The sequence below is a fragment of the Aricia agestis genome, chromosome 7 (assembly GCF_905147365.1).
Source record: "Aricia agestis chromosome 7, ilAriAges1.1, whole genome shotgun sequence".
Taxonomy (NCBI): Eukaryota; Metazoa; Arthropoda; class Insecta; order Lepidoptera; family Lycaenidae; genus Aricia; species Aricia agestis.
Window position 1 is genome coordinate 17,779,908 of NC_056412.1, and position 26,236 is coordinate 17,806,143.

The 26,236-nt window shown below is 38.8% G+C and overlaps 1 protein-coding gene across 1 annotated transcript in view; it reads left to right on the top strand.

The window, feature by feature from the left end:
* LOC121729122 (CREB-binding protein-like) overlaps nt 1–10,607 on the top strand; it is a 16,759-nt gene extending 6,152 nt beyond the window's left edge. The window contains exons 8-17 of the mRNA XM_042117508.1: nt 792–902; nt 1,154–1,472; nt 4,751–4,894; nt 5,399–5,872; nt 6,070–6,303; nt 6,455–7,246; nt 7,462–7,686; nt 9,048–9,224; nt 9,443–9,664; nt 9,827–10,607. Of these exons, the coding sequence (XP_041973442.1) occupies nt 792–902; nt 1,154–1,472; nt 4,751–4,894; nt 5,399–5,872; nt 6,070–6,303; nt 6,455–7,246; nt 7,462–7,686; nt 9,048–9,224; nt 9,443–9,664; nt 9,827–10,273 (3,145 nt within the window). The 3' untranslated portion in view covers nt 10,274–10,607. The remainder of the gene's footprint in view (nt 1–791; nt 903–1,153; nt 1,473–4,750; nt 4,895–5,398; nt 5,873–6,069; nt 6,304–6,454; nt 7,247–7,461; nt 7,687–9,047; nt 9,225–9,442; nt 9,665–9,826) is intronic.
* The last annotated feature ends 15,629 nt before the right edge of the window (nt 10,608–26,236 follow it).

The window sequence follows — 26,236 nt, forward strand, 5'->3', positions numbered from 1 at the left end:
TGCAGTATCTATCTTGATCTATGTCTGTGGGGTTCTTGCCTATGAGACGACAAGAGTAAATTCCGAATCTTACCTTATCCAAAACCGCCTTGATTTTAACATGCGTATCAAATTTATAGTGGGTACCAACTCTCATCGTGCAAAATCTACGCAACACTTTCAAAATTTGAACTTGATGTTGAATAAAGTCTGACCAGAAATATAAAAAACACTATGAAGAGCTAGGTTTATGTGTGTTGTGCTGTGTGCAATCACATCCCTAATTTCCTAGGCTCACTTATGCCAATCTGGATTATTGGTAGTCCTGTGTTAAAAAATCTTTCCTTTGTATACACAAACGAAAGAAATAACATGATATTTAGGGCTAATTTTCAATCATCAGATAAATTTTATTACTGGAATAAATTTGGCGTTTTGACAGATTTTATATGAACAAAATGTCAAAGTGTCATATTTATTCTTTAGGTAAAAGGCGATTGAACAATCGACCCTAATCTCATCAACTGGCGTAAGTGGACCTTAATAAAAAATTCTAATTTCCAAAGATTTGGCACTAATCACATTAAACTTGCGTTTGTATCCGCATGGTGTTTTTGTATATTTCTGGCGATCTGATAATTGGTTGAGATGAGCCTGTGCCGTCACCGCTAGCGGCCCGTCTGTCTCTAACTAATCCTATTTTATGTTCTCATTGCTTACTAAATTTGTTTTCGCCCTCCACGCACGTCCTTGCCTGCACAAACGTTCCTGTCACGCTTCACAACACTTGCTACTCGGATTGTGCGATACAGTCTAAAAGCATATGGGGTTGTGTCCGATAGATACACCTTCTGCCAGAAATGCTTCAACGATATACAAGGGGACACCGTGACGCTGGGTGACGATCCGCTACAACCACAGACGTGAGTATACTTCTTATTTCATTATAAATTTAATAACATTGAACATAAAGAAAAGAAGATATTTATGGATGGTCACAGCTCCTATCATGGACTACGGCATCAATAAATTTAAAAAAATATTGATCTGATCATTAAAGTAAATTGCAGTTGATTGAGAAACAAGATTGACTCGTTTTGTGAAACACATAATTTACTAAAGTATGGTGACACGTTCCTCTTGCACATATATTGAAACTACGAACATTTTTCAGTGAGATCAAAAAGGATCAATTCAAAGAGATGAAGAACGATCATCTTGAGCAAGAGCCGTTCGTTCACTGCATGGACTGCGGACGGAAGCAACACCAGATATGTGTGCTGCACCACGACAACATCTGGCCCCAGGGCTTCTGCTGTGATAACTGTTTGAAGAAGAAGGGGGCTAAGCGGAAAGAGAACAAGTTTAGTGCTAAGAGACTGCCCACTTCTAAGCTAGGCATTTACATTGAGACGAGAGTCAATAATTTCCTTAAGAAGAAAGAAGCTGGTGTCGGTGAGGTGCACATTAGGGTGGTCGCTTCTTCGGACAAGGTAAGAACATGTTTTATGATTTTGTCACACTTAAAAGTTTGCATTCAATGACAACGAATTTATTTTGTTGAATCTTGTAGTATGTAACTATTAAGTAAATTCTTATGTAACATGATTTGGATGATGTTAAACTACTGAATACGCTATTTTGCTTGTAGGTTCATGTTCGACATGAGATTGTAAAGGTCAAATTTCTTTGTCTTAAAACTTGAAAACTGAAACTTGATAAGTCTTGTATAACCAAGACATTGTTTCTTTGTTACAATTTTACCCAAGTTTTGATGTTCTTTTTTTAATATAATCTGAGTTTTCTGAAAATTTTTAAACTATATTTATTTCAACAAATATTCATTCAATAACCTATTATTTGAATATATTTAAAATATTTTTTACGTTCATTTTCCGAAATTTCTTGACTTTATTCACAATAGTTTGTGCGTTCTAAGATGATATGGGTGACAGTTTTCATGTTCCTTGCTATGGGTTTTTTTTTTACAAGAAAACAAAAAATATCAAAATGTAATAAATTATATTCCATATTTGTATAATACATTTGTTTTTGTAAACAAATGTTTCCTATAATTATAAATGAATAAAAATGAAAAGATGCTAAATGCTAACATATTAATAAAAAATATAAATATTAACTGTGAAATAGGAGTATAAAATTATTGTTACGAAAACATTTAAAAAATGTCATATGCATAAAACGGAACATATGTCAATAGAGATTGACTCTGTTGAATCGAAATCAAATCGATAAAAAAGGGCGGCCATCTTAAATCGCCGGCACCACTGAAATGTCAGTACGAAATCGATAATTTCGATTGCAATTCCTTTACGAACTGATTCGATATTTTTAAACTATCGATTAATTTTTGTTAGGTAACTTCACTACTATTGTCAATTATAATGTGTCACGCATATCATCATAAAACGCACAAACTATAGCGCTTTTGGTCTATCTTCACAACATTACCCAGTACTATTCAAAGCATAAACTTTACCAGAAAAAATCAAGAAGTTGATTCATAGGCAGATGGTGGAACTACGCACAGTGTACGGAGGAGACGAAAAATCGGAAATTTTCTTTTTTCTTCAATTTTGAATGGGCATTAATATTATGAATGCGAGAGTGGAACACCTGCGTGTCAATTCGCAATAGTTTTTATTCTACGAGCTACCAAAGTTTAGCGATTTTTTACGGCCCGGAAGCGAAAAATCCATATACCTCCTACCTAAACCGGCGTGAAACAGCGCTTACGCTGTGTTTCGCCGAGTGAGTGAGTTTACCGGAGGCCCGATCCCCTACCCTATTCCCTTCCCTACCCTCCCCTATTCCCTTCCCATCTCTACCCTCCCCTATTACCCTATTCCCTCTTAAAAGGCCGGCAACGCACCCGCAGCTCTTCTGATGCTGCGAGTGTCCATGGGCGACGGAAGTTGCTTTCCATCAGGTGACCCGTTTGCTCGCTTGCCCCCTTATTTCATAAAAAAAACCTCCAAAATTTTCACGTAATAAATAAAATTTTGTATTCCACCTGAAAACCTATTAAATAAGGTATATTTCAAGCTTTTTTCCTGATCTGCTGTGTCGATATTTTACCTACAATAAAATAGTTTTCATTTTTAGGTTTTTATTTTTTTAATCCAAAACCAAACAAAAGATGCAATCGAAAATATCGACAAATTAAAGGTATACAAGCATTCTATACGCACAAAAAAATCACCTGTAAGATCCGTTTACAACTGGAGATATTTGATCGTGAAATCCTATGCTAGGGCTGCCACCATACGTCTTTCAATGGATGGCTGTCAATAATGCAATAGAAATAGTCACATAATATATTAACATTTATAGTATTAAGGTTATATACGCTTTTAATGAGTATATTTAAAATTATCAAAAATAAGTCGGATGTCAGTTCGTAATACTTCAAACAATTAATATTATTTCTAGTATTTATTTTAAAAAATCAAGGTAAGTGATGGTCACGCGAATACAAAAAGACTACAAAATATACTTAATACAGCATTGCGTCGTTTGATAACCTTGTTGACAATTAAGTTTGTAAATTAAATAAATTGATTTAGCAGTGGTAGTCAACGGATCTCACAGGTGATTTTTTTTGTGCGTATAGAATGCTTGTATATCATTAATTTTTCCATATTGTCGATTGCATCTTTTGTTTAGTTTTGGATAAAAAAAAAAAGCTAAAAATGAAAATTATTATATTGTTAGTAAAATATTGATACGGCGAATCAGGAAAAAAGCTTGAAATATGCCTTATTTAATATGCTTTCAGGTGGTATACAAAATTTTATTTATTACTTTAAAGTTTTGGAGAAATATGGATTTTTCCCTTCCGGGCCGCAAAAAAGCGCTAAACTTTGGTAGCTCGTAGCATCAAAACTATTTGGAATTGACACGCGGGTGTTCTACTAATTGAAGAAAATAATAATTGAAGAAAATAGAAAATTTCCGATTTTTCGTCTCCTCCGTACACTGTGCTACGTAGTTTGGTCGAGCTATGTCAAACCCAGCCGGCAGATGACGACTTAAATTAACCCCGCGTTCCATTTGATATTAAGAGGAGTCTACAGTCCACACCGCCGTTTTGCCATACAAACGTTGTCCCTTGTTTCCTCCCCGGATAATGCCGGTAGAGTTATGATTTTTTTCCTGAATATCTATGGCCACCATTAGCATGTCCTTATGTTTTCTTTTTTTTCATAATTTTATTATTAAAAAAGATAAGAACGTCCAAAAACCCAAAAAAATGGCCAAATTTTCCTCTGTGTTCAAACACCCAGAAAACAAAACTGGCTAGAATATACAAAAAAAATAAAACATAGGAACACAGCTCAAGCCTTGATTAGCCTTGCTTTAATTCTTAATGAAAAAAGTACTTAAATCGGTTAAGTTTTGGAGAAGGAATCAGCGGACAACGAATCGAAGATTGTCTGTTCTTTTATTAGAACTTTTGTCGTGTTGTCTCTATCGCGCTCTGCGGTGGGAGACTTGAGATTGGTGAGACAGCAATACATTTTCAAATACCTATTTTCAATATCTCTCGTCCTACACCAAGGACGAGAGATATTGAAAATAGGTCATCTTAAAAACGATCGAAACGCTCAAAATAGGAGGCATTTTGAGCGTTTTGATCGTTTTTAACATCAAATGGAACACGGGGTTAGTTGACATAATTCAACCAAATGACGTAGATCCGTCAACTGACTGAAACGAATGATCGATTGATTGATACATATTGTTTTAGGTGGTCGAAGTGAAACCGGGCATGAGATCGAGGTTCGTCCAGTCGCGGGAGTTGAGCAGCGAGTTCCCCTACCGGGCCAAAGCATTGTTCGCCTTCGAGGAGGTGGACGGAACTGATGTTTGTTTCTTTGGAATGCATGTGCAGGTAAGGGTTGTATTCTTATTGTCTAACTCTTTTTACATGGTCCACTTGCCCAGTGCCGAATTCATATTTTATATGAGTAGGCCACTTTATTTCCGCCGCCCCTTGTACGTAATCTGTAGGGGCTCTATGGACGCTGCCGCCCCCAGACCGTGGCCTATAAAGGCCTATATATAAATCCGGGGCTGCACTTGCCCAAGTTTGTGTTGAGTTGATATAAAATTAATTGATTTCCTTCCATGACGAGGCATGAAAAGAAATTTAGATTGATTATGTGATCCAGAATTATAACTCAACCTACATGAGAATTATTTATAAAATTTCAACTTAATCCCGTGGTTCGTTAAATTCTGGAGTGACTTTCGCCATATTACCAAGATGTGTTGCATGTTGACTTGTAACTTATTTGAGTACACATAAGAATACGCTGTATTATGCAATTGCCTTTTTTTGCGAGGAATTTTCGATAGCGTTAGTTGAGTATTTATTTTTATTTTTTTATTTCAGGAGTACGGTAGCGAAAGTCCCTCGCCGAACACGAGGCGGGTGTACATAGCGTACTTAGACTCGGTACACTTCTTCCAACCCAAGCAATATAGGACGGCCGCGTACCACGAGATTATATTAGGCTACTTAGATTACGCTAAGCAACTGGGCTACACCATGGCCCACATCTGGGCCTGTCCCCCCTCCGAGGGCGACGACTACATATTCCACTGCCATCCGCCCGACCAGAAGATACCGAAGCCCAAACGGTTGCAGGAGTGGTACAAGAAGATGCTAGACAAGGGCATAATAGAGAGGATAATCTTGGACTACAAAGACATTCTCAAGCAAGCGATGGAGGACAATATCTCGTCGGCGGCCGAGCTGCCTTACTTCGAGGGCGACTTCTGGCCCAACGTGCTGGAGGAGTCCATCAAGGAGCTGGACCAGGAGGAGGAGGAGAAGCGGAAGCAGGCCGAGGCCGCGGAGGCAGTGGTCAGTATTTCATCTCATGCCATCCATGTTACTTTGACTTATATTTATTTACTTATTTTTGTTCCTTTTTCTATTCATACGCGTAAGCAAAAGTGCATAAGATTTGCGGAGCGTTCTGTGTTTTCATTTCACGTCATTCTCCATATCATCCCGTCGTATCGTGGGTGCAAATATGAGAGAATACCTCTAACTTTTAGATCTTCCAGTCGTCCGAAGAGAACGAACAAGGGCCGGACGGGAAGAAGAAGGGACAGAAGAAGGCGAAGAAGTCGAACAAATCCAAGGCCGCCCAGAGGAAGAACAGCAAGAAGCAGAGCGACCAGCAGCAGGGGAGCGATCTCAGCGCGAAGATATTCGCGACGATGGAGAAACACAAGGAGGTGTTCTTCGTGATAAGGCTACATTCCGCGCAGTCTGCCGCCAGCTTAGCGGTAAGTCATTTTTTGTCTTTTTACAATTGTTCGAAATATATACTAGTGTGTGTGTATTAAACATATACATACAACATAATTTTCATACACATATTATAACAGTTTATAAATAGTCGCGAGTGTAGTGCTAAACAGTAGATGTTCCTCGCAGCCGATCCAAGACCCGGACCCGCTGGTGAACTGCGACCTGATGGACGGGCGCGACGCTTTCCTCACGATGGCGCGCGACCGCCATTACGAGTTCTCGTCGATGCGGCGCGCGCGCTTCTCCACGCTGTGCATGTTGTACGAGCTGCACAACCAGGGCACCGACAAGTTCGTGTACACGTGCAACAGCTGCAAGTCGCACGTCGAGACCCGCTACCACTGCACCGTCTGCGACGACTTCGACCTCTGTGTGCCCTGCTACGAGAAGGAGGGCCACCCCCACAAGATGGAGAAGCTCGGCCTCGACCTCGACGTCAGCTCCTCCCCCGGCGACATGAAGCAGGCCAACCCGCAGGAGGCTCGCAAGCTCTCCATCCAGCGCTGCATCCAGTCCCTGGTGCACGCGTGCCAGTGCCGCGACGCCAACTGCCGCCTGCCCTCGTGCCAGAAGATGAAGCGCGTCGTCACCCACACCAAGGTCTGCAAGCGCAAGACGAAGGGCGACTGCCCGATATGCAAGCAGCTGATCGCGCTGTGCTGCTACCACGCCAAGCACTGTACGGAGACCAAGTGCTCGGTGCCGTTCTGCAGCAGCATCAAGCAGAAGCTGAAGCAGCAGCAGGTCCAGCAGCGCGTGCAACAGCAGCAGCTGCTGCGCCGGCGCATGGCGGCCATGAACACGCGCGGCGGCATGGGCGGCGGCGCCTCACCCCCCGCGCCCGCGCTCGCCTCGCCCCCGCCCGCCAAGCCCGCCGCGCATCCCCTACCGCAGAACGTGCAGAAAGTTTTACAGCAGGTGGGCACTAACATCACCGTATTTTAGTTCGATAGATATCTATTTAGTTTGATGGATATTAAGCTCAAAAAATTAAGAATTTTGAACTTAAACATGTTAATAAAAATACCACAGAGGTAGAGATGCGTTCACCAAATAAATCACGATCGATTGATTCAAAGCTACAGTGATATGAGAGGTGCGTTTATATCGAACCCGTTACCCCTACCCCGCAGGTGCACGAGGAGGCGGCGCGGCAGCAGACGGCGCCGTCGTACGGCAAGCAGGCGGCGATGGGGCCGCCGGGCGGCGCGCGGCCGGACTGGGGCGCGCGGTTCCGCCCCCAGCCGCCGCCGCTGCACCACGCCCAGCACCACGCGCGGCTGCCGCACCACGCGCACCCGCAGCACCCCCATCCCCAACACCCGCAACACCAGCAGCACCAGCCCCAACATCCGCAGGTAATTAAATATCCCAAAGGCAGTTGACAGAATCAGGTCATTTGGTCGGATCATGTCAATTCAATTTTAATTATTGTGATCTGTCAGCTGGGTTTGACGTAACGCGACCAAATTACGTAGGTGCCCCATCTGCGTAAAAGTAAAAAGACATTTTAACTATCACAGAAAATTATAGAAAATAGAAAATTATAGCGCATATTTTATAAATGAATGCTGGGTTTATCTAATCTTGATGATAACATGCGTAATGTTTGTTTTGTTAAAGTATTATAATGGGGACTCGCCCATGAAGGGTTCCGCAGCAGCAATAAGGTTTATTTTTATGAAATTAAGAGGTTTTTGATTAATTTTCATATATCAGTTGATTTAATGAAAGTTAAATTAAGATTTACAATTAATGACGTATAAAAAAAAACTACTGGATAGATCTCGTTCGAACCAATTTTCGTTGGTAGTTTTTGTAGTAATGTACATCATATATTTTTTTTAGACTTATCATGCACCTACTTTAGAAGTTAGAGGGGGGGGGGGGGACACACATTTTACCAATTTGGAAGAGTCTCTCTCGCAAACTATTCAGGTTAGAAAAAAATGATATAAGAAACCTCAATATGATTTTTGAAGACCTATCCCCTCACGCATAGGTTAGATGAAAAAAAAAAATTGTTTCAGGTATCTATGGGGACCCCTAAAATTTTTAATAATTTTCCATTTTTGCATCTAAATCTTAAAGCGGTTCACAGACTACATCTACTTACCAAGTTTCAATAGTATAGCTCTTATAGTTTCGGAGAAAAGTGGCTGTGACATACAGACGGACAGACAGACAGACAGACATAACGAATCTATAAGGGTTCGTTTTTGCCATTTGGCTACGGAACCCTAAAAAAGGGATTCGCCACACCTTCATATAAAAATAAAATTAATAAAAACTTAAGGGACACCCGGATGGAACGAAGTTATATTATTTATTTTTAACTTCGTTCCAAAAAAAAAAAAGAACAACTGGCTTGCTTTCTATGAGAGAGAGAGATAGACATAGAAACATGCGCACGCCGCACGGCTTACAACTATAGCAAAAAGTACAGACATAGATCAAGACAGATACCGCATGTCCCGTGAAGTGCGGATGCACTTCACGGGACATGCGGTGGATACAGACAGCTGTGGCAAAAAGTGTCGGTCAAAAAATGTCGTGTCGTTACAACTTTTTCCGTCTAGCCCCCTTTCGCAACGCGCGATAAGGAACTTCGTTCCAATAGTTTTATTTGTTGTATATTGTAAACTTTTCCTCCATCTGCGCATTTTTCGAAAAAAGCACTCGTTCGCTTCACATATTAATATATAAATGAAATATACAGCAACGACAACCGGCGCCGCAGCAGCAGCAGGCGCAACCTCAGATGCACCAGAAGGCGCTGCAGCAGCTTATGGCGACGCTGCGCTCGCCGTCCAGTCACAACCAGCAACAGGAGATACTACAGATACTCAAGTCAAACCCCCCCTTGATGGCGGCGTTCATCAAGCAAAGGGCACAGGTAAGATATTCATCGCGGAGCTATTCAAATGTAAATCACTTGAGTACGTTAGCGTTTTATACTTATCGCGGATGTCGAGACTTGTACTTATTGTGGACGTGTAGTAACTAGTACCTATTTGTTACGTTTATTACTGAGCGAAACGTTACTACGTTTTATAAGTTGTGCCGTGCCCCAAGAATAACTAAGTATACAACATGTTTCCTTATTGTTAGCAGAATGCCCAGAACCAGCAGCATGCGAATGCCGGCGTCGGCGTGGGCGTGGGGAACGTGGGCGTCGCCAACGTGGGCAACGTGGGCGGCGTGGGCGTGGGCAACGTGAACGTCGGCCTCGGCGGCGGCGTTCCGCAGCAGCAGCCGCAGCTGCAGCACATGATGCAACCGCAGCAGCAGCAGAGGCTCCAACAGATGCACCCCATGCTACCTCAGCAGACTCAGGTATGTGGGTAGCCAACACGGCAAAAACCGAATTCATAAATCGATCTAAAAGACCTCTTACACGACTTATGTTAAACATTTTATTTTATGTGCCACTTAAAAATTGTAGACTTTTATTTCAAAATATATATTATATAGCTAACCATACGCTTGTCTTATCAGGTGGGAGGAGTGTCTGGGGTCGGCAACGTGGGCGGCGTCGGCGGCGTGCCCGGCGTGGGCATCGGCGGCATCGGTGGCGTGAGTGGAATGTCCGGCGTGAGCGGCGGCGGGCCCGGCGGCTGGTTCAAGCAAGGCGCGCCCGGCGTGGGCGGGGTGGGTGGGGTGGGCGTCGCGGGCGGCGGCATGATGGGCATGCGTGGCGCGTACGCGAGCGGCGGCGCGCCCCCGCGGCTCGCGGCGCGCTACTTCGGCGGCGGCGGCGTGGGCGCGACGGGCGTGCTGCAGCGGTCGCCGCCCGCCACGCCCTCGCCGCGCCCGCCCACGCCCTCCGAGCTGCTGATGATGCGGCAGTCGCCGGCGCCGCCCGTGCCCCTCCCGCCGCCCGAGGACCAGCTGCCCGCCATGACGCCGCAGGACCAGCTCACCAAGTTCGTCGAGCAGTTGTAGTGTATATAGCGCTAGCACGGCGCCGCTCTGTAATATATAAGCTATCGCGGCCCGCGCCTCGCCCTTCACCCCTCCCCCGTCTCCCCTCCCCCCAGCTCCGCTCGTCGCCCCTCCCCCAACTATTTATTGTCGACGGTATCGTTAGCGACGCGAAGGACGTACTAGTATTACGACGAAAGAATCGAGCGCTCAATGTACAAAATGTAAATATGAAAAGAGTACATCCTGTCCGCTTTTGCGTAATGTAAGTTGTTCGTAGTGATAGGTACATTATGATACTTATTCTGTTTATTGTAATTAAATCATTTTATAATATAATTATGTGATGATTATACAATGTTGTTTCTGTTCATTCAACCTTAGCATAGAACTGTGCCGACATTGCAAAATTAATTAAATTTACTATTTTTATAATGACTGTTATATATGAATGCCCCATTTGTGTTATATTCGTTTATAATAGAACCTGTGATTATGCTATTTCTCTATATTTTTTCTATAATTTGGGTTGGTTACTTTCGAGTCTATAGAGTATGTAATTTGTTCCTCAATAATATAATCATTATTCGTACATTCTTAATTGAATAATCTTATTTTGTTATTGTTAAAGTTTTAAAATACACAAACTTTGTCGAAAACATTCGTTTTTATTCCCGAATGGACAAATGCCTTGTCTAAAAATAAATATTATAACCCCATCCTATATAAAGTTAAGTTTTTCATTAGAGGTCATCGAATTTTTGCCTCCAAATACCATGCTTTTTCCATCAAATTAAGGCTAGTCTTGTTTTAAAATTAATAATAATAAGAGTGAGAACCATATAGAAAAATAAACATACAATAACTAGTAACAAAATCTAAAAAACATGACGGGGCTACCTTAGAGAAAGTTGATTTAAAAATAAAACAAGTACTTACTAAAAAGTGCTTCCCGATTAGCATAGCTGGGCATTAACTCGTTAATCCGTTAACCGTTAATTAACGAAGTTAACATTTTTGTTAACGGATTAACTTTTAAGTTAACTTTTAAAAATATTAACGGAGTCGTTAACTTCCGTTAATATGCAGAAGTCCGTTAATCGTTAATCCAATGCCTTCTATTTACCGCACGGCACCGCGGCGCGGCGCGAAAACAGGTTCAGACAGATAGTATGAAACGACAAGTGCCAGGCGGGCGACAGCGCGGCGCCGCGACACGGCAGCAGTGAGTGAAACAAAAATACTAGATACATTTTCAGGCGCGCGCGAGTGAGAAGAGATTTGTTTCGTTTTATGATTTCATTACTCAGCGCCGGTGCTTATAGAGAGAGTGATTTGTTTATTATTATTATAAATAATTTGCTTGTTGATAAAGAACAGTGCAGTGTAATTTAGTTAGGTAGAGTACAATAATTATAGAAGTAAGTATTTTGTTTTGTTCCTAACATTTTAACTTCCAAAACCTTAAACCAACAGGTTTTGTATGTACACTAACGCAATGACATAAGTTACAACAAGGCCATATTATTACATATTAACGATTAACGTTAACTTGCGTTAATTCTAATACTCAAGCAATCTTGAGATAAAATTGTCAACGTGCCGATAAGTGCTGATTGGACGTCAAACAGATGAAAAAATTGGCTTTTTAACAGTGTTATTGATAGTGACATCTCGCTTGCTCAGGCCTTTGTTTTTCTATTCCGCTAGGTATAATAACTTTATTGCAAAATACGATATCGCCCATGGAAAACCATGAAATATGACAAACTTTTTGACATGGGGTCAATGGCCGCTACGCCTCGAATGCCTCGATTCGCCCTGTACACTTTGTACCAGGCGCGGTCCGAAGAAGGTCACAGGGGACATGACCCCCCCCAAAATCTAAGGTCAAACTGAAAAATCTCAAAATCTTTCCAAATAATAAAAGGAAATTTCTAGCTATAGGGACCGTGCAGAGCGATGACACTGCCACTAGTGACGAGTAGCCGAAACTTTTACGAAAATTTTATTGACAAGCTCAAGTCAAGCTACGGAAAATTAAAGGATTTCTCACTTTCTTGAGAAATTTGAGTATTTTCAAGCATTGTTGTATTCCCGGATATTCTAATACATACAAGAAAAATAAAGGCAAATCGAACGATCTAAAATTTTACTATTTTCCTGCCAAAAGTATTCACATGCCATGGCTTATTGAAAAACGAAAGAAATGGATAAAAGCCGGTAAAACATACGTAAGTACCGTACTTAAAAAGATCCATGAATGTTATGTATAGACTCGTAAAAACACTGAATTTTGTAGATTACAACCGTAAATTCATTTAGATGAACACAATATGAACCTAACCTATAACTGACATTGCTTCTTTCAGTAAACATCCAAACTGGCTTCCAAGTTCCATCTAAATTTTACATACCTTTGCACCGCTCATTTAATTGGCCAAGATCGGAAAATCCTGTACACCCGGCATATAATATACCTACCTACAATTTTTCCTGGAGAAGAAAATAAAAAGAACTCTTTTAAAAAATAATTTCAAAGACATCAACTAGAATGCAACAAGTTGCATCAAAAGTAAGGATAATTTGGAGAAGTAGGTACTGCCAGGAATTCAACACTGAGGCACAGAATCCATACTTCCATACTTACTAATATTATAAATGCGAAAGTATCTCTGTCTGTCTGTCTGTCTCGCTTTCACGCCAAAACTACTGAACCGATTGCAATGAAATTTTGTACACAGTTATTCTAGAGTCTGAGAAAGGACATAGGCTACATTTTGATGTGGGAAAATATCTTATTTCCATGAAAATATCGATGAAAATTTATTCGCATTGCGCGTGGCCAGCGCTCATCCCGGGGGTCCTGGGTTCGAGTCCAGCAGGCGGAACAAAAGTTTTCAATGTTCCTGGGTCTTGGATATGTATTAAAATAATATTTCAAAAATCTTAAATATATTTTATGTAAGTATAATATTATTATAAAAAATCCAGAAATATATCGATGCAATGAACATTTTAGTTCTAATACGATTCAACAGATGGCGTTTTATTTTTTACTTCATTGTAACATAGAACTAATCATACTTATTAGTTATTATATTGTTTTTGTTTATAGTTTTTAATACGTTAGAATATTATGTTTAATAATATTATCACTTGGTATAATAATAATCAATATATCTTATCTTATAGAACTCCTACTGCATTTCTAATATATGTGACAAGTTGACAACAGAAGGCGCTCTAAAGTAAAGGAGTTCGAGTGTACCGTGTTGGCCTATATTCCATCCAGAAAATATATCAATGCAATCAACATTTTAATTCTAATATATGAAAACAGATGGCGTTTTATTTTTTACTGCATTAGAGTAACAGAACTAATCATACCTACTTTATTATATATTGTTTTTATTCATAACTAGCTGTTGCCCGCGACTTCGTCCACGTGGACTTTAGATTATAGCGCGCGGTGTCAACAAAATTTGTGTCAAATTTCTTATGGCCGCGCTACACCGAAATGGCAGCGCTGAAAGTGCTCGCCTCGCCGCTGCCATTCCGGTGTAGCGCGGCCCTTAATTAATAAAAATACCCAAAAACAGCTGTGCAGTGTGCACATAATCTATACTAATATTATAAATGCGAAAGTATCTCTGTCTGTCTGTTTGTCTGTCAGTCTCGCCTTCACGCCAAACGCCAAAACTACCGAACCGATTGTAATGAAATTTTGTATACATATAGTCTAAAGCCTGAGAAAGGACATAGGCTACTTTTTTACTGGAAAAAAGGGTTGTAAAGGGGTGAAAATGCGTAAATTTGTTCAAATTAAGTTAGTTCCAAAAATTCATAATAGATGGGCGCCGTGCGTCTTCTACATCGCGCTGACGCTTGCTCAAAAGTCTTTCTATAAGACGTGGTATCATCTTACATTTTTAAGTTTCGATTTTTTTCGATTGTTATATCTATTCTAGGGTATTAAATAACTCAGTACTTTATCTGTGCAGTGACGTAACCTTAAACCTATCAATGATAAATAGTTTATGGGTAATGTTGTGTAATTGGGGGGCTAAATAAGCTTTAAAATTTGACATAAAATATAAAGTTTAATATAAAAAAATGAAATACTAATTGTGTGCACACTGCACAGCTGTATTGATTTAAGGGGTACCAGGGTTTTTTTATAAAAGCTTTTGACACCAATTTTGCTGACATCGCGCGCTATAAACTAAAGTCCACGCGGACGAAGTCGCGGGCAACAGCTAGTATAATATAATAGTACTCCGTAATAGTGTTTATCTTGAACCATCTTGTCAAAGTGTTGGTTCTCAAAAGGATGATTCTTCAAGTAGGAAAACTATGAATAGTGCAGTCTTTGTGTGTTATTTAAAGAATACTTATAATATTACTAGATGTCCCGCGCGGCTTCGCCCGCGTAAATTAGGAATTTTACAGAAACCTTACATTTTCCCATAAAAAATATTTTCCCCGTTTTTCCCGCATTTTCCTGAGTTTCTTCGGTCGTATTAGTCTTAGCGTGATAATATATTATAATATAATATAGCCTATAGTCTTACTCGATAAATGATCAATCTAACACTGAGATAAGTTTTTAAATCGGACCTGTAGTTCCTGAGATTGACGCGTTCAAGCAAACATACTCTTCAATGTTATTATATTAGGTAGGTATAGATTTTTTTTATCTATGGACGCTTCACACCACGTCAGTCTGGCCCCGTGGTAAGTACCTGATGGACTTGTGTTACAGGTACCAGACAACGGAAATATATTTAATACTTTTATACTATACATATATTTAAGATTTTTATTATATGATACACATATTTAATACACATCCATGACCCAGGAACTTTGAAAACTTTTTGTTCCGTCGGCGGGATTTGAACCCGCAACCTCCGGCTTGAGCTACCAACGCGCTCACCACTGAGCCACAGAGGTCGTCAAACTATTTTTAGAAATAAAATAAAGATTTTTTTTTAATTATCGCTTGACAAACTCGAGTCTCGATCTAAAAGACTATGAAATGGTATAATATGGTAGTGATGATGATGATGATGATGAATGTAATTTGCATAGTAGCATATGGTTCCTGTTCTTAAAACAACGCCGAAACTCCCAAACTTGTATCTATAAAGAATCAGGAGTTCTCTCAGCACCTTCCGAACCACGGTATACCAGGTATATCTCGGTGCAAAATCTTACTTGTTGGTAGCATATGCTTAGAATACTTCTCACGAAACCGAAGTCACCACACGTTTCCCTATAAGTTTTGAGGAGTTCCCTCGATTACTTATGGATCCTTCATCAGATCACCACTTTTGTGAATATAAAAAACGGGTAACATACGGCGGAGTAATCGTTGAATATAAGAAAACGAACATAACACCTCCCCCATTTTGAAAGTCGGTTAAAATTGTAGCCTATGTGTTATTCTGATGTATAAGCTATATTATTGTAAAGTTTCATTAAAATCCGTTCAGTAGTTTTTGCGTGAAAGAGTAACAAATATCCATACATCCACACATCCATACATCCAAACAAACTTTCGCCTTTATAATATTAGTAGGATGTAGCCTATAATATATTATCACGCTAAGACCAATAGAAGCGGAGCACCAATGAAGAATGTTTCAAAATCGGGTGATTTTTCCTATTGTGCTGCGTAAACGATAAAAGTTTCGCAAAAATTGGCAGAATTTTCTTTATTTACCCATGAATTAGTTACTCTCTCGGGTCTGTGGCTGTTTGGTTGTTCGTTTTGTTCGGTGTTGCTATGTGTCTGTGCGGATGATTTTCTTGCTCTCTGTATTCGATGCCTATCCCTATCCTGGCTGAGGCGAGCCTCACGCTCTACAGATGATTCTCTTTCTCTCTGTATTCGATTTCTATCACTATTCTGACTGAGGCGAGCCTCACGCTCTACAGACGATTCTCTTTCTCTCTGTATTCGATTTCTATCACTATTCTGGCTGAGGCGAGCCTCACGCTCTACAGACGATTCTCTTTCTCTCTGTATCCGAATTCTATAATTTTCCGACTGAGGCGAGCCTCACGCTCTACAGACGATTCTCTTTCTCTCTGTATCCGATTTCTATCACTATTCTGGCTGAGGCGAGTCTCACGTTCCGTTGACGATTCTTCATCTCTTGCTGAACGTGCTCTTTTGGCATTCACTGTACTACGACCTATGTTCGAACGACGACGTCTTCCAGGCATGATCGTATAGTAATACCCACAAAGCAACAAATAACCCAATCGCAAAGCAAAAACAAAAGTCCGTTTTTCTAACCAAGTCAAATATATTTTTATCGACAATTCAGAAACCAAAGAACCAGAAACAATGAATATCTGAAAGAAAGCGCTGTGGTTGCTCCTCTGCGTTACCGTCTGCACAACCACACAATGACGAAATACACTATCTACTACAATAACATAAGCCCGAAGCTTATGAGAGCCCCCGGCCGGTTCCGCCGTAACCGCTATGTCCCTCGGCCGCCGCCGCGCGACATATTTTTTGATTCCGCGTAAGTTTATACGTTTGAAAACTTCTAAAGTATTGATCGAAATTGTATAGTGTAAAAGACAATTATAATCTACATTTAATGTCTTAGCTTCCAAACATGTTTATTTGGATAAGGGTTAATGTTGTAAATTGTTAAAATCGCTTCGTAAATAAGCCATTATTTTTCGTAAAAAGTAAAGAACAAAAATGGCTATTGTGAGTTATCCCTAAGAAATAGACATATACCATCGCGGACTTTTTTGTTTACCTTATTAAGGTGTACAATACTGTAGTACATTATTTTGATCTATCTCGTAGGGTTTAGCTAGCGTTTGCAATATAAACGCAAAAAAATGAATTTATTTACGACATAACATTAGAAACCTCTAAAATTATCAGTGTTTCTCTACCATATTATGCATATGTTATACATATAAACCTTCCTCTTGAAACACTCAATCTATTAAAAAAAACCGCATCAAAATCCGTTGAGTAGTTTTAAAGATCTAAGCATACACACATACATACAGACAGCGGAAAGCGACTTTGTTTTATACTATTTAAAGATGGTGTTTGCACTGATGAGGTCCAGACTCCAGACTGAAATTAGTTAAAAATAGTGACAGACAAAAGTTGTAAAGATGGTATCGAGCGAATCGCAGAAGATTGATGAAATTTTTTCATTTATTTTAGTGAACTTGTTTTATTTTATTAATCCACAAGCATCTTCAGTAATTATTATAAGTATTTTTGCATATTCATTATTTTATTGCAATATTTAACAAATTTTTACTTTCTATGTTCATGGATGCTACTAATTACTTTTTCAGATATTTTCTTAGATAACTAGATAAGCATTTAACATTTTAAACTGAAACTTACTATATATAATACTTATAATAAATAAACTTACTATAACTAGATAAGCATTTAACATTTTTATTCACACTTTCGTTCTTCGTTTACGGTTAATACTCAATATTATAAATGCGAAAGTGTAGACGTCTGTTAGCACTTCACGCCCAAACCGCTGCAAACCAATTTTGCTGAAATTTGGTATGGATTTACTTTGAGCCCCGGGAAAGGACATAGGATACTTTTTATTCCGGGAAAATGTACGGTTCTCGCACGATAAATGATTTTTGGCGCAACGGAGTTGCGGGCGTCATCTAGTCTTTTACTTTAATCCTTCGATCGCGGATTCTTGAAAATCTGTTGTTGTTCTCGCGGCCGCATGTGGCAACTTGGGAGTGTAAGTATTAAATCACTTTATAGTCTAAAACATATAAAAAACACTTATAAACTAGCCGGGGTCAAAGAGAATGCGAAGCCAAAGTCACTCACAAGTTACTTCTTTTACTCGCATCGTGTCGCTGCTGTCGAATTACGACGCCCTCTATAGTTTCTGCACGGTCCCTGATCCACTGCGTCCGACCTAATAGGGGGATATTAGATTATCAATATTGGATCCGAGATCATTGAGTCAATGATATTGGATAATGTAATATAGATATATGATTCATTTCTTCCTTGATCATAGATTTTTGACATTTGCTGAGAGATTGGATCCAATACGGTCATAGAAATAGGTGTTGCCAGTTATTTAATATAAAAAAGAGTTTTTAATTTCTTGTTCGTTAATATGTTTCAAATAATGTAATGTAATTATTTTTCTAATTATATACTTGGATAATCTTGCTGAAATAACAAAAAACAAGCCATATTAAAAATGACGATGCCTTTTGACACATCGAAGTCTCTGAGATCTAGTAACCCTGACGTCAATACCTGTCAGCGTTAGCGCTCTCCATTGGCTATTGAAACCACATATGACGTAAAATAGGATCAATGAAATATGATAATGTAATAAGCAGATATGATCAAATGATCATATATATTGGATCCTATATATGATCATAGAAATGATCCAATATAAATGATAATGTAATACCCCCCCTTAGACAGCTGTCCAAGGGCGCAGATACAAAAAAAATATATTAGTGAAGTGACTAGGAGCCTAGTAAACAAATGATTCTGCTTGGAAAAGTCGAAAGCAGAAATTTTGACTTTGGTACCTTGTTTAGAATAGTTAGGAGATAAACATACAAAAAGTCCTGACCCCTCCGAGGTGAGCTCGATGGAGGGGGGGGGGGGGGGGGGGGGGGGCTTTTTGGCTTTTTGCTTACTCATCAATGATGAGTCATCATAAACGGTGCTTCGTACGAAATTCTCTTGTACTAGGTACATGATAAAATCTAATTAAATTCTCTACAACTTTGTCCTTTACACTTTGAAAGGTCTGTCAAATCACTGATCAACTAACACTGCTGTTTATTTAACATGGAATGTCAAATCAGTTTGAGTTTCTGATACATTGATTAGCCGAAAATTAACTAATCTATGATCATTTTTAATTTGACTAGCGATTTGTTTGTTTTCGTTCATTGCTTTACTATTAACCTACGAATAATAAAAACTAAGGAAAAGTAACTCCGTCAAAAAACATGCTCCACAATACTTGTCAAAAAAGTGTACCTTAGGTACACGTTTCAATACATTTGCAATATTTAGGTGACCTTCAGCGGTACTAGGCTGACGTTACATGACAGATCAAAAGGAACCAAATTTAAAACGGTAATATTAAGGGAGTTACGATTCCTTATTTTTTATTAGTCTTCTTCTTTTTTATGGCTCCTTTGTGAGTCGTAGCCAAGAAGTTTACACCCTGTCGTAGCTATTAACTATCAAAAATGCAAATTAAATGTCAAAAGAAGGAATTGCAGACTGTCATTGCTTTCAAAAATGTTCTGGGAATTTCAAATCTGATACTTTTTGAAACATACAGACGAAAATTAACTAATCTGTGATCATTTTGATTTGACATGCGATTTGACATGTGTTTATTTTCGTTCATTTGTCAGAATTCCGAATTTCAATTTTTCAGACGATATCGAATCCTAAATTCTTCTTCATTATAGAAATGAAATTGATTAAAATATACATTTTTTGCAAATAAAACGAGTACTGCAAATAAACAGTTTATTTGCATAATCGACGTATTTCTTACGAATTTTTATTAAAACTTCATAATAAATGAGGTTACGAACCTTATAGTAACGTAGTTTCAAAGAGAAAATATAGATTCACATAAAAAATAAATTGGATTCACAAGTTAATTCACCCACAATTACCGATTAGTTGACACAGCTTTTGACAAACCTTTAATCTATGATTACGGCTTGACAAGCGTTTCGGAAACCCAAAATGGCGGTTGACATATCGTTCTCGAGTCAAATTGAACAGCTACCGTCAACTGACGCGCTGATCAAATTAAACTAACTAACCGTGCTTCTAGCAACCCAATTGTTACTTGACAAGAGATTTAACAGGCGATTAGTTAATTTTATAATTTTAGTGTTGATCAGTCTTTCAGAAACCGGGTGTAATGTCTGTCCGTCTTCTTGACCGTCTGTCTGTCCATCTGTCTGTCCGTCTGTTTGTCTGTCTGTCTCTCCGTCTGTCTGTCCTTCTGTCTGTCCGTCTGTCTGTTCGTCTGTCTAGCTCCGGCTATAACTCTAGAACGATAATAGCTAGAGAGTTGAAATTTTCAAAGATTATGTATTTCTGTTGCCACTATAATAATAAATACTAAAAACAAAAGAAATTACATATTTTAGGGGGGGTCTCATACAACAAACTTCTCTTCTACTACATAATTGTAGTAGAAGAGAATTTCATACGAAGCATCGTTTTTGATGCCCAAAAAACGAGACCAAAAACCAAAAAACGAGACCTTCGAGCTCACCTCGGAGGGGTCAGGACTTTTAGTATGTTTATCTCCTAACTACTCTAAACAAAGTACCAAAGTTAAAATTTCTGCTTTCGACTTTTCCAAGCAGACCCCCATTTTGGGCATTCGTTTACTAGGCTATAGTGAGTGACCCTCCAAAAATTTCAGGCTGCGACCGCGCCTGCTTTGTACTATAGTTGTTCTTGGATGTTATGGCGCATGGATGACGTCGATGATGCGAAACAGTTGTCACCCAAATAAAACTCGATACGATAACATCGTCTGGGAGGGCTACCGGCTAGGCTGTCTGAAATAAACGTGGGAGAGCAATGCTTCGGCACGAATGAGCCGGCTTGACCGGAGAAATACCACGTTCTCACAGAAAACCGGCGTGAAACAGCGCTTGCGCTGTGTTTCGCCGAGTGAGTGAGTTTACCGGAGGCCCAATCCCCTACCCTATTCCCTTCCCTTCCCATCCCTACCCTCCCCTATTACCCTATTCCCTTTTAAAAGGCCGGCAACGCACCTGCCCCCCTAGACAAGTGGCAAAGCGTTGGCGCTAAGACTGCAAAATGTATGCGATTTGACATAAGTCATCGCTTCGCTAGCGAATACCAATGTCAAATCCATACATTTTGTAGCGTTGGCGTTGGCGCTAGCGTTGCAGCTTTGCTAGAAAAGTAATGCTTAGAAATTGTTGCTTCTATAAAATCTTAATAGTGCCATAATGTTGTGACTATAATTAAGTATTTTTAATACCAAAATCAGGTATTTATTTTTTTAGTTTACGGTAGACTTTTACATGGAACTGCCCAAAACATGATATATTCACAAAATACTCAGTTGTACTTTATTAATAAAATAAAATTAAAGTAATATATAATTGACTTGTGTTTTTGTATGGGAGTCCCTCTTAAATTTTTATTTTATTTTAATATTATTATTTATTATTAAAAGTAAACATATAAGTACGGGTCTTTGTGAAAATTTCAAGTGTCTACCTATTATCATTATTGATAACGAACAAAAAATGCCAAAAAAATCACGTTTGTTATATTATGATGTTAATTCAGACGGACGGACGGATGGACGGACAGACAACGAAGTGTGCCGTTTTTACATTTTGGGTACCGAAACCTAAAAATAGCGTTTTTGTATGATGGCAGCTTTTTTCGCCACGTTAATAATTTGCCTTGTCGAGCTTTTGTCGTAATGCGGGCGCCAGACATGTGATCAAATACGCAAATTCGCCAAGTGTGGCACTGACATTTGCCTATTTGTGCAAAGTTATTGTGGGCATTTTCCTATTTGTGCAAAGTTTGCTCAAACTTTGAAGCCCATGTCTGGCGCCGGCTTAAGATTCTGGTAGCAGGTTGACTTATAAATTATAACAGTTGCGGCTCGCGACTCTCGCGAGAAAGTTTTATATTAAGCGGGATAGAGTGGTTGAAGTGCAAAGATGAAGACTTTACTATTCCCTCGACAGATGAAAACAAAGAGCTACATTCATCATTTTTAGATTTTATAAATTGTGACGCTCTTTATCAATATAATCATTTTAAAAACCATCGTAATAAGATATTAGATTTAGTGTTGAGTAATACAAATTATATACAAAATATTCGTACCATGGATGATGATGAGTGATGACGTACTATCTAGAGTCGACGAAAACCACCCTCCCTTAAAATTCACACTAAATGCCGCGTCCCATTCTGGGCTTGCTGTAAACTACATTAAACGTCCTAATTACTTTAGAGCAGATTACGATAAAGTAAATAATGAATTGCAAAGCATTTTATGCACTTGTTATCCTATTGTGAGAACTACAGTTAATCTTTTGGTAATGTAAACAGCAAAAAATGACACTGTAATGTTTTTAGGAAATTTGTGTTTTTGCTGAAATAAAGAATTTTTATTTTATTTTATTTTATTTTTTTATTACTTGTGGGATATGTGCGTGGCCGCCACAAAGGAAGATCTTCCGACCGAGCGAGGTGTTATGCTCGGTCAGGACTCAGGCCGAATATAAAAACGACATGGACATACTCACATTCGAATTGCTAAGAAAAAGATGTTCGACAACAGTTCACTCCCTCATCAAATGGAATACAATGGAAACATTGCTAGTAGTGGTCCTAAGGTATGCGAACTGTTTGCCGAATGCTTTTCTAAAGTATATAGCCCAAATAATTATAATCATCAACAAAAGCAAATTCCATTCTCAACGCCATCACAAAGAAATGATAATGTGTCAAGCTTAAGCAAATTATCACTCTCAGAAGGAGAAGTTCAGAATGCTTTAAAATCATTGGATTCTGGAAAGGGAGCTGGCAGTGACGGTATTCCCCCAGTATTTATTAAATCATGCGCGGAAACATTATCTTATCCATTAAAAATAATATACAATAAATCACTGGCCGACGGAATATTTCCTAAACGGTGGAAGGAGGCACTAATAGTTCCACTACATAAGTCTGGATCCCGTCACCTGATTTCTCATTATAGACCTATATCTATCCTCAATATTTTCGGAAAAGTTTTAGAAAAATTAGTAACAAAGCAACTAGTCTGGCATATTAGACAAGTAATAATTCCAAACCAACATGGTTTTGTCAGCAAAAGATCTACTGCAACCAACTTAGTGTCATTTACTTCTAAAATTTATAAATACGTAGATAAAAGAGTTCCCGTTGATGCAATTTATACGGACTTCAGTAAAGCGTTTGATAAAGTAGACCATGAAATACTTCTGCAAAAACTTTCTAATGCTGGTATCGGTGGTAGTTTGCTTCACTGGTTGTGGTCTTATTTGTTAGAACGATCATACATGGTAGTGGCAAACGGTTTTAATTAAGTCTGACATCTTTTCTGCTACCAGTGGAGTTCCACAAGGATCACACTTGGGGCCAATTCTCTTCAATATATTTATAAATGATATTTGTAATTGTTTTGTTCATTCTGATTTTTACTTATTTGCTGACGATTTAAAGGTTATGAAACCTATAAAAACATATTTAGACTCAAAATTACTTCAAGTGTACATAGACAGATTATACGATTGGTGTGTACGAAATAAAATGTTTTTAAATACAGGGTGTAACAAAAATAAGTGATAATACTTTAGGGTGTGTATATGTTCCTTGTAGAGAGTTCACTGTGATAGTAGCAACGTTGAAAGACCAAAATTTTTTTTCACTTTTGTATGGGAAAACTCGTGACGCTCGGGCCCTTGCCCATACAAAAGTGAAAAAAAATTTTCGTCTTTCAGAGCTGCTACTTTCACAGCGAACTCTCTACAAGGAACACGTACACACCCTAAAGTATTATCACTTATTTTTGTTACATCCTGTATAAGCAAATGTTATCAAATATGTTTTTCGCGCAATCGAAAAAACCTTATCTCGTATAAATATAACATAATTAAGCAGGAACTAAAGTCAGTAGATGAAGTCCGCGATCTAGGAGTCATTATTGATAGTCAACTCAAATTCGATAAACATATTAATAACATCGTCAAGAGGGGTTTCCAAATGCTAGGTTTTGTAATTAGGAACTCAAAAGAACTAAAGCAATCTTCTTCTAAAATTAAATTGTTCAACGCACTTGTTAGAAGCATCTTAGAATTTAACAGCATTATTTGGAATCCTTACTACGAAATATACGTTAAGCGCCTAGAAAGCGTCCAAAAACGTTTCCTCTACAATCTATCGACAAGAATTACACTTCACGGGTACGATAACCGGTTTAATCACTTCAAGATGATGACTCTGAAAAGTCGTAGGTAAAAGATGGATCTAATCTTTTTACATAAAATAATTAACTCTGAAATAGATTGCCCTGAGTTATTACACATGCTGGAAATAAACGCCCCCTCGAGACTACCTAGAATCAATGCTTTCAATTTATTTAACATACCAGCCTCAAATTCAAACCTTGGACTCTCAGCTGTTCTGCCAAGGATCTGTAAGGCTTACAACTGTCTCTCCAAAAGTGAAAACTTGGATATTGGTCTAAATTTAGTTCTGTATAAAAAACAGATAAATAGTGTACTTATTTAAAATTTAAAATCTATACTAATATTATACTTGGGAAGAGTTTGTTTGTTTGTTTGAACGCGCTAATCTCAGGAACTACTGGTCCGATTTGAAAAATTTTTTTCCTGTTGGATAGCCCATTTATCGAGGAAGGCTATATTTTATCACGCTAAGTATAATAGGAGCGAAGAAATAGAGGAAAATGTGGAAAAAACGGGGGAAAATTATTTGAAAGGGCTTATTTGAACGCGCTAATCTCAGGAACTACTGGTCTGATTTGAAAAATTCTTTCAGTGTTAGATATCTCATTGATTGAGAAAGGTTATGAGCTATATTGTATCACGCTAAGACTAAAAGGAGCGAAGAAATAGAGGAAAATGTGGAAAAAACGGGGGAAATTATATGAAAGGGCCTATTTGAACGCGCTAATCTCAGGAACTGCTTATCCGATATGAAAAATTCTTTCAATGTTAGATAGCCCATTCATCGGGGTAGACTATAGGCTATATTTTATCACGCTAAGACTTATAAGAGCGAAGAAATAGATGAAAATGTGGAAAAAACGGGGGAAATTATATGAAATTGCTTATTTATTATATTATTATGAACTACTGGAGCAATTTTTATGTTATTTGGCAAACATGAAGAATATACTACGTGAAGGGACATAGGCTATTTTTGCTGCAAAATGTACGGTTGCGTGAAATTCCTAAATTACGCAAGCGAAGCCGCGCGGTACATCTATATATAATAAAATCGTAGGAAAGTCAATCTGTATATTGAATATTTTTGTACAATAATTAATATGTACTTGGGATGTGATCTACTTTGGTAACGCGGACGAAGTCGCGGGCAACAGCTAGTCTAAAATATTTTTCTGCTATGTCTATTTACCTTGAAATTTTAACTATTCTATTTTGTTGTATTGTATTGTTTGATTCTTCCCATGTATCTAATGTTATTTTTATAGTCATCATCATCATCATCATATCAGCCTATAGTCGTTGGACATAGGCCTCTCTCAATGAACGCCAAGATGACCGATCTCCTGCTACTCGCATCCAGTAATGATACTTTATTATAGAATTTTGTTGTTAATTTTTATTGGTGCATGTAGTGTTTGTCTGTAAGAAGTTGTAACACTGAATGGTAATTAATTAAGTGTATCCTGTACTTTATTATAAGTGTTAGCAATTGTTGACAAACCTTTTAAAATAAATAAAATAAAATAAAAAATATATGTATGGTTGCCCAAGCACATACCTACTACGGCATTCTCACTACAGTCAACAGGGCCGGTTTTAGCACTACCCCCAGCGCCCTGGGCGTGATTTCTACGGCGCCCAAGGTGGTGATAGTGCTAAATAAATTTGGCGCCCTTTTGTTTGCCTTCAGCGCCCCTTTTTATCCGGCGCTCTGGGCGGTCGCCAAGCTGTCCCCTACATGTGTGAGATTCCTCCCATCGTTTCCTTTTAATGTACAGAAACAGTGACGGGGACGCCGGGTCTGGAGGGACATGACCATGTATAATGCAATGATGTCAATACTGGATATGGCATACGCCATCAAAGCTGTAGCAATGTTTTTGCATGCAAAATGTGAATCGAGAAAATATTGTCGTCCTTTTTGTCTTACAG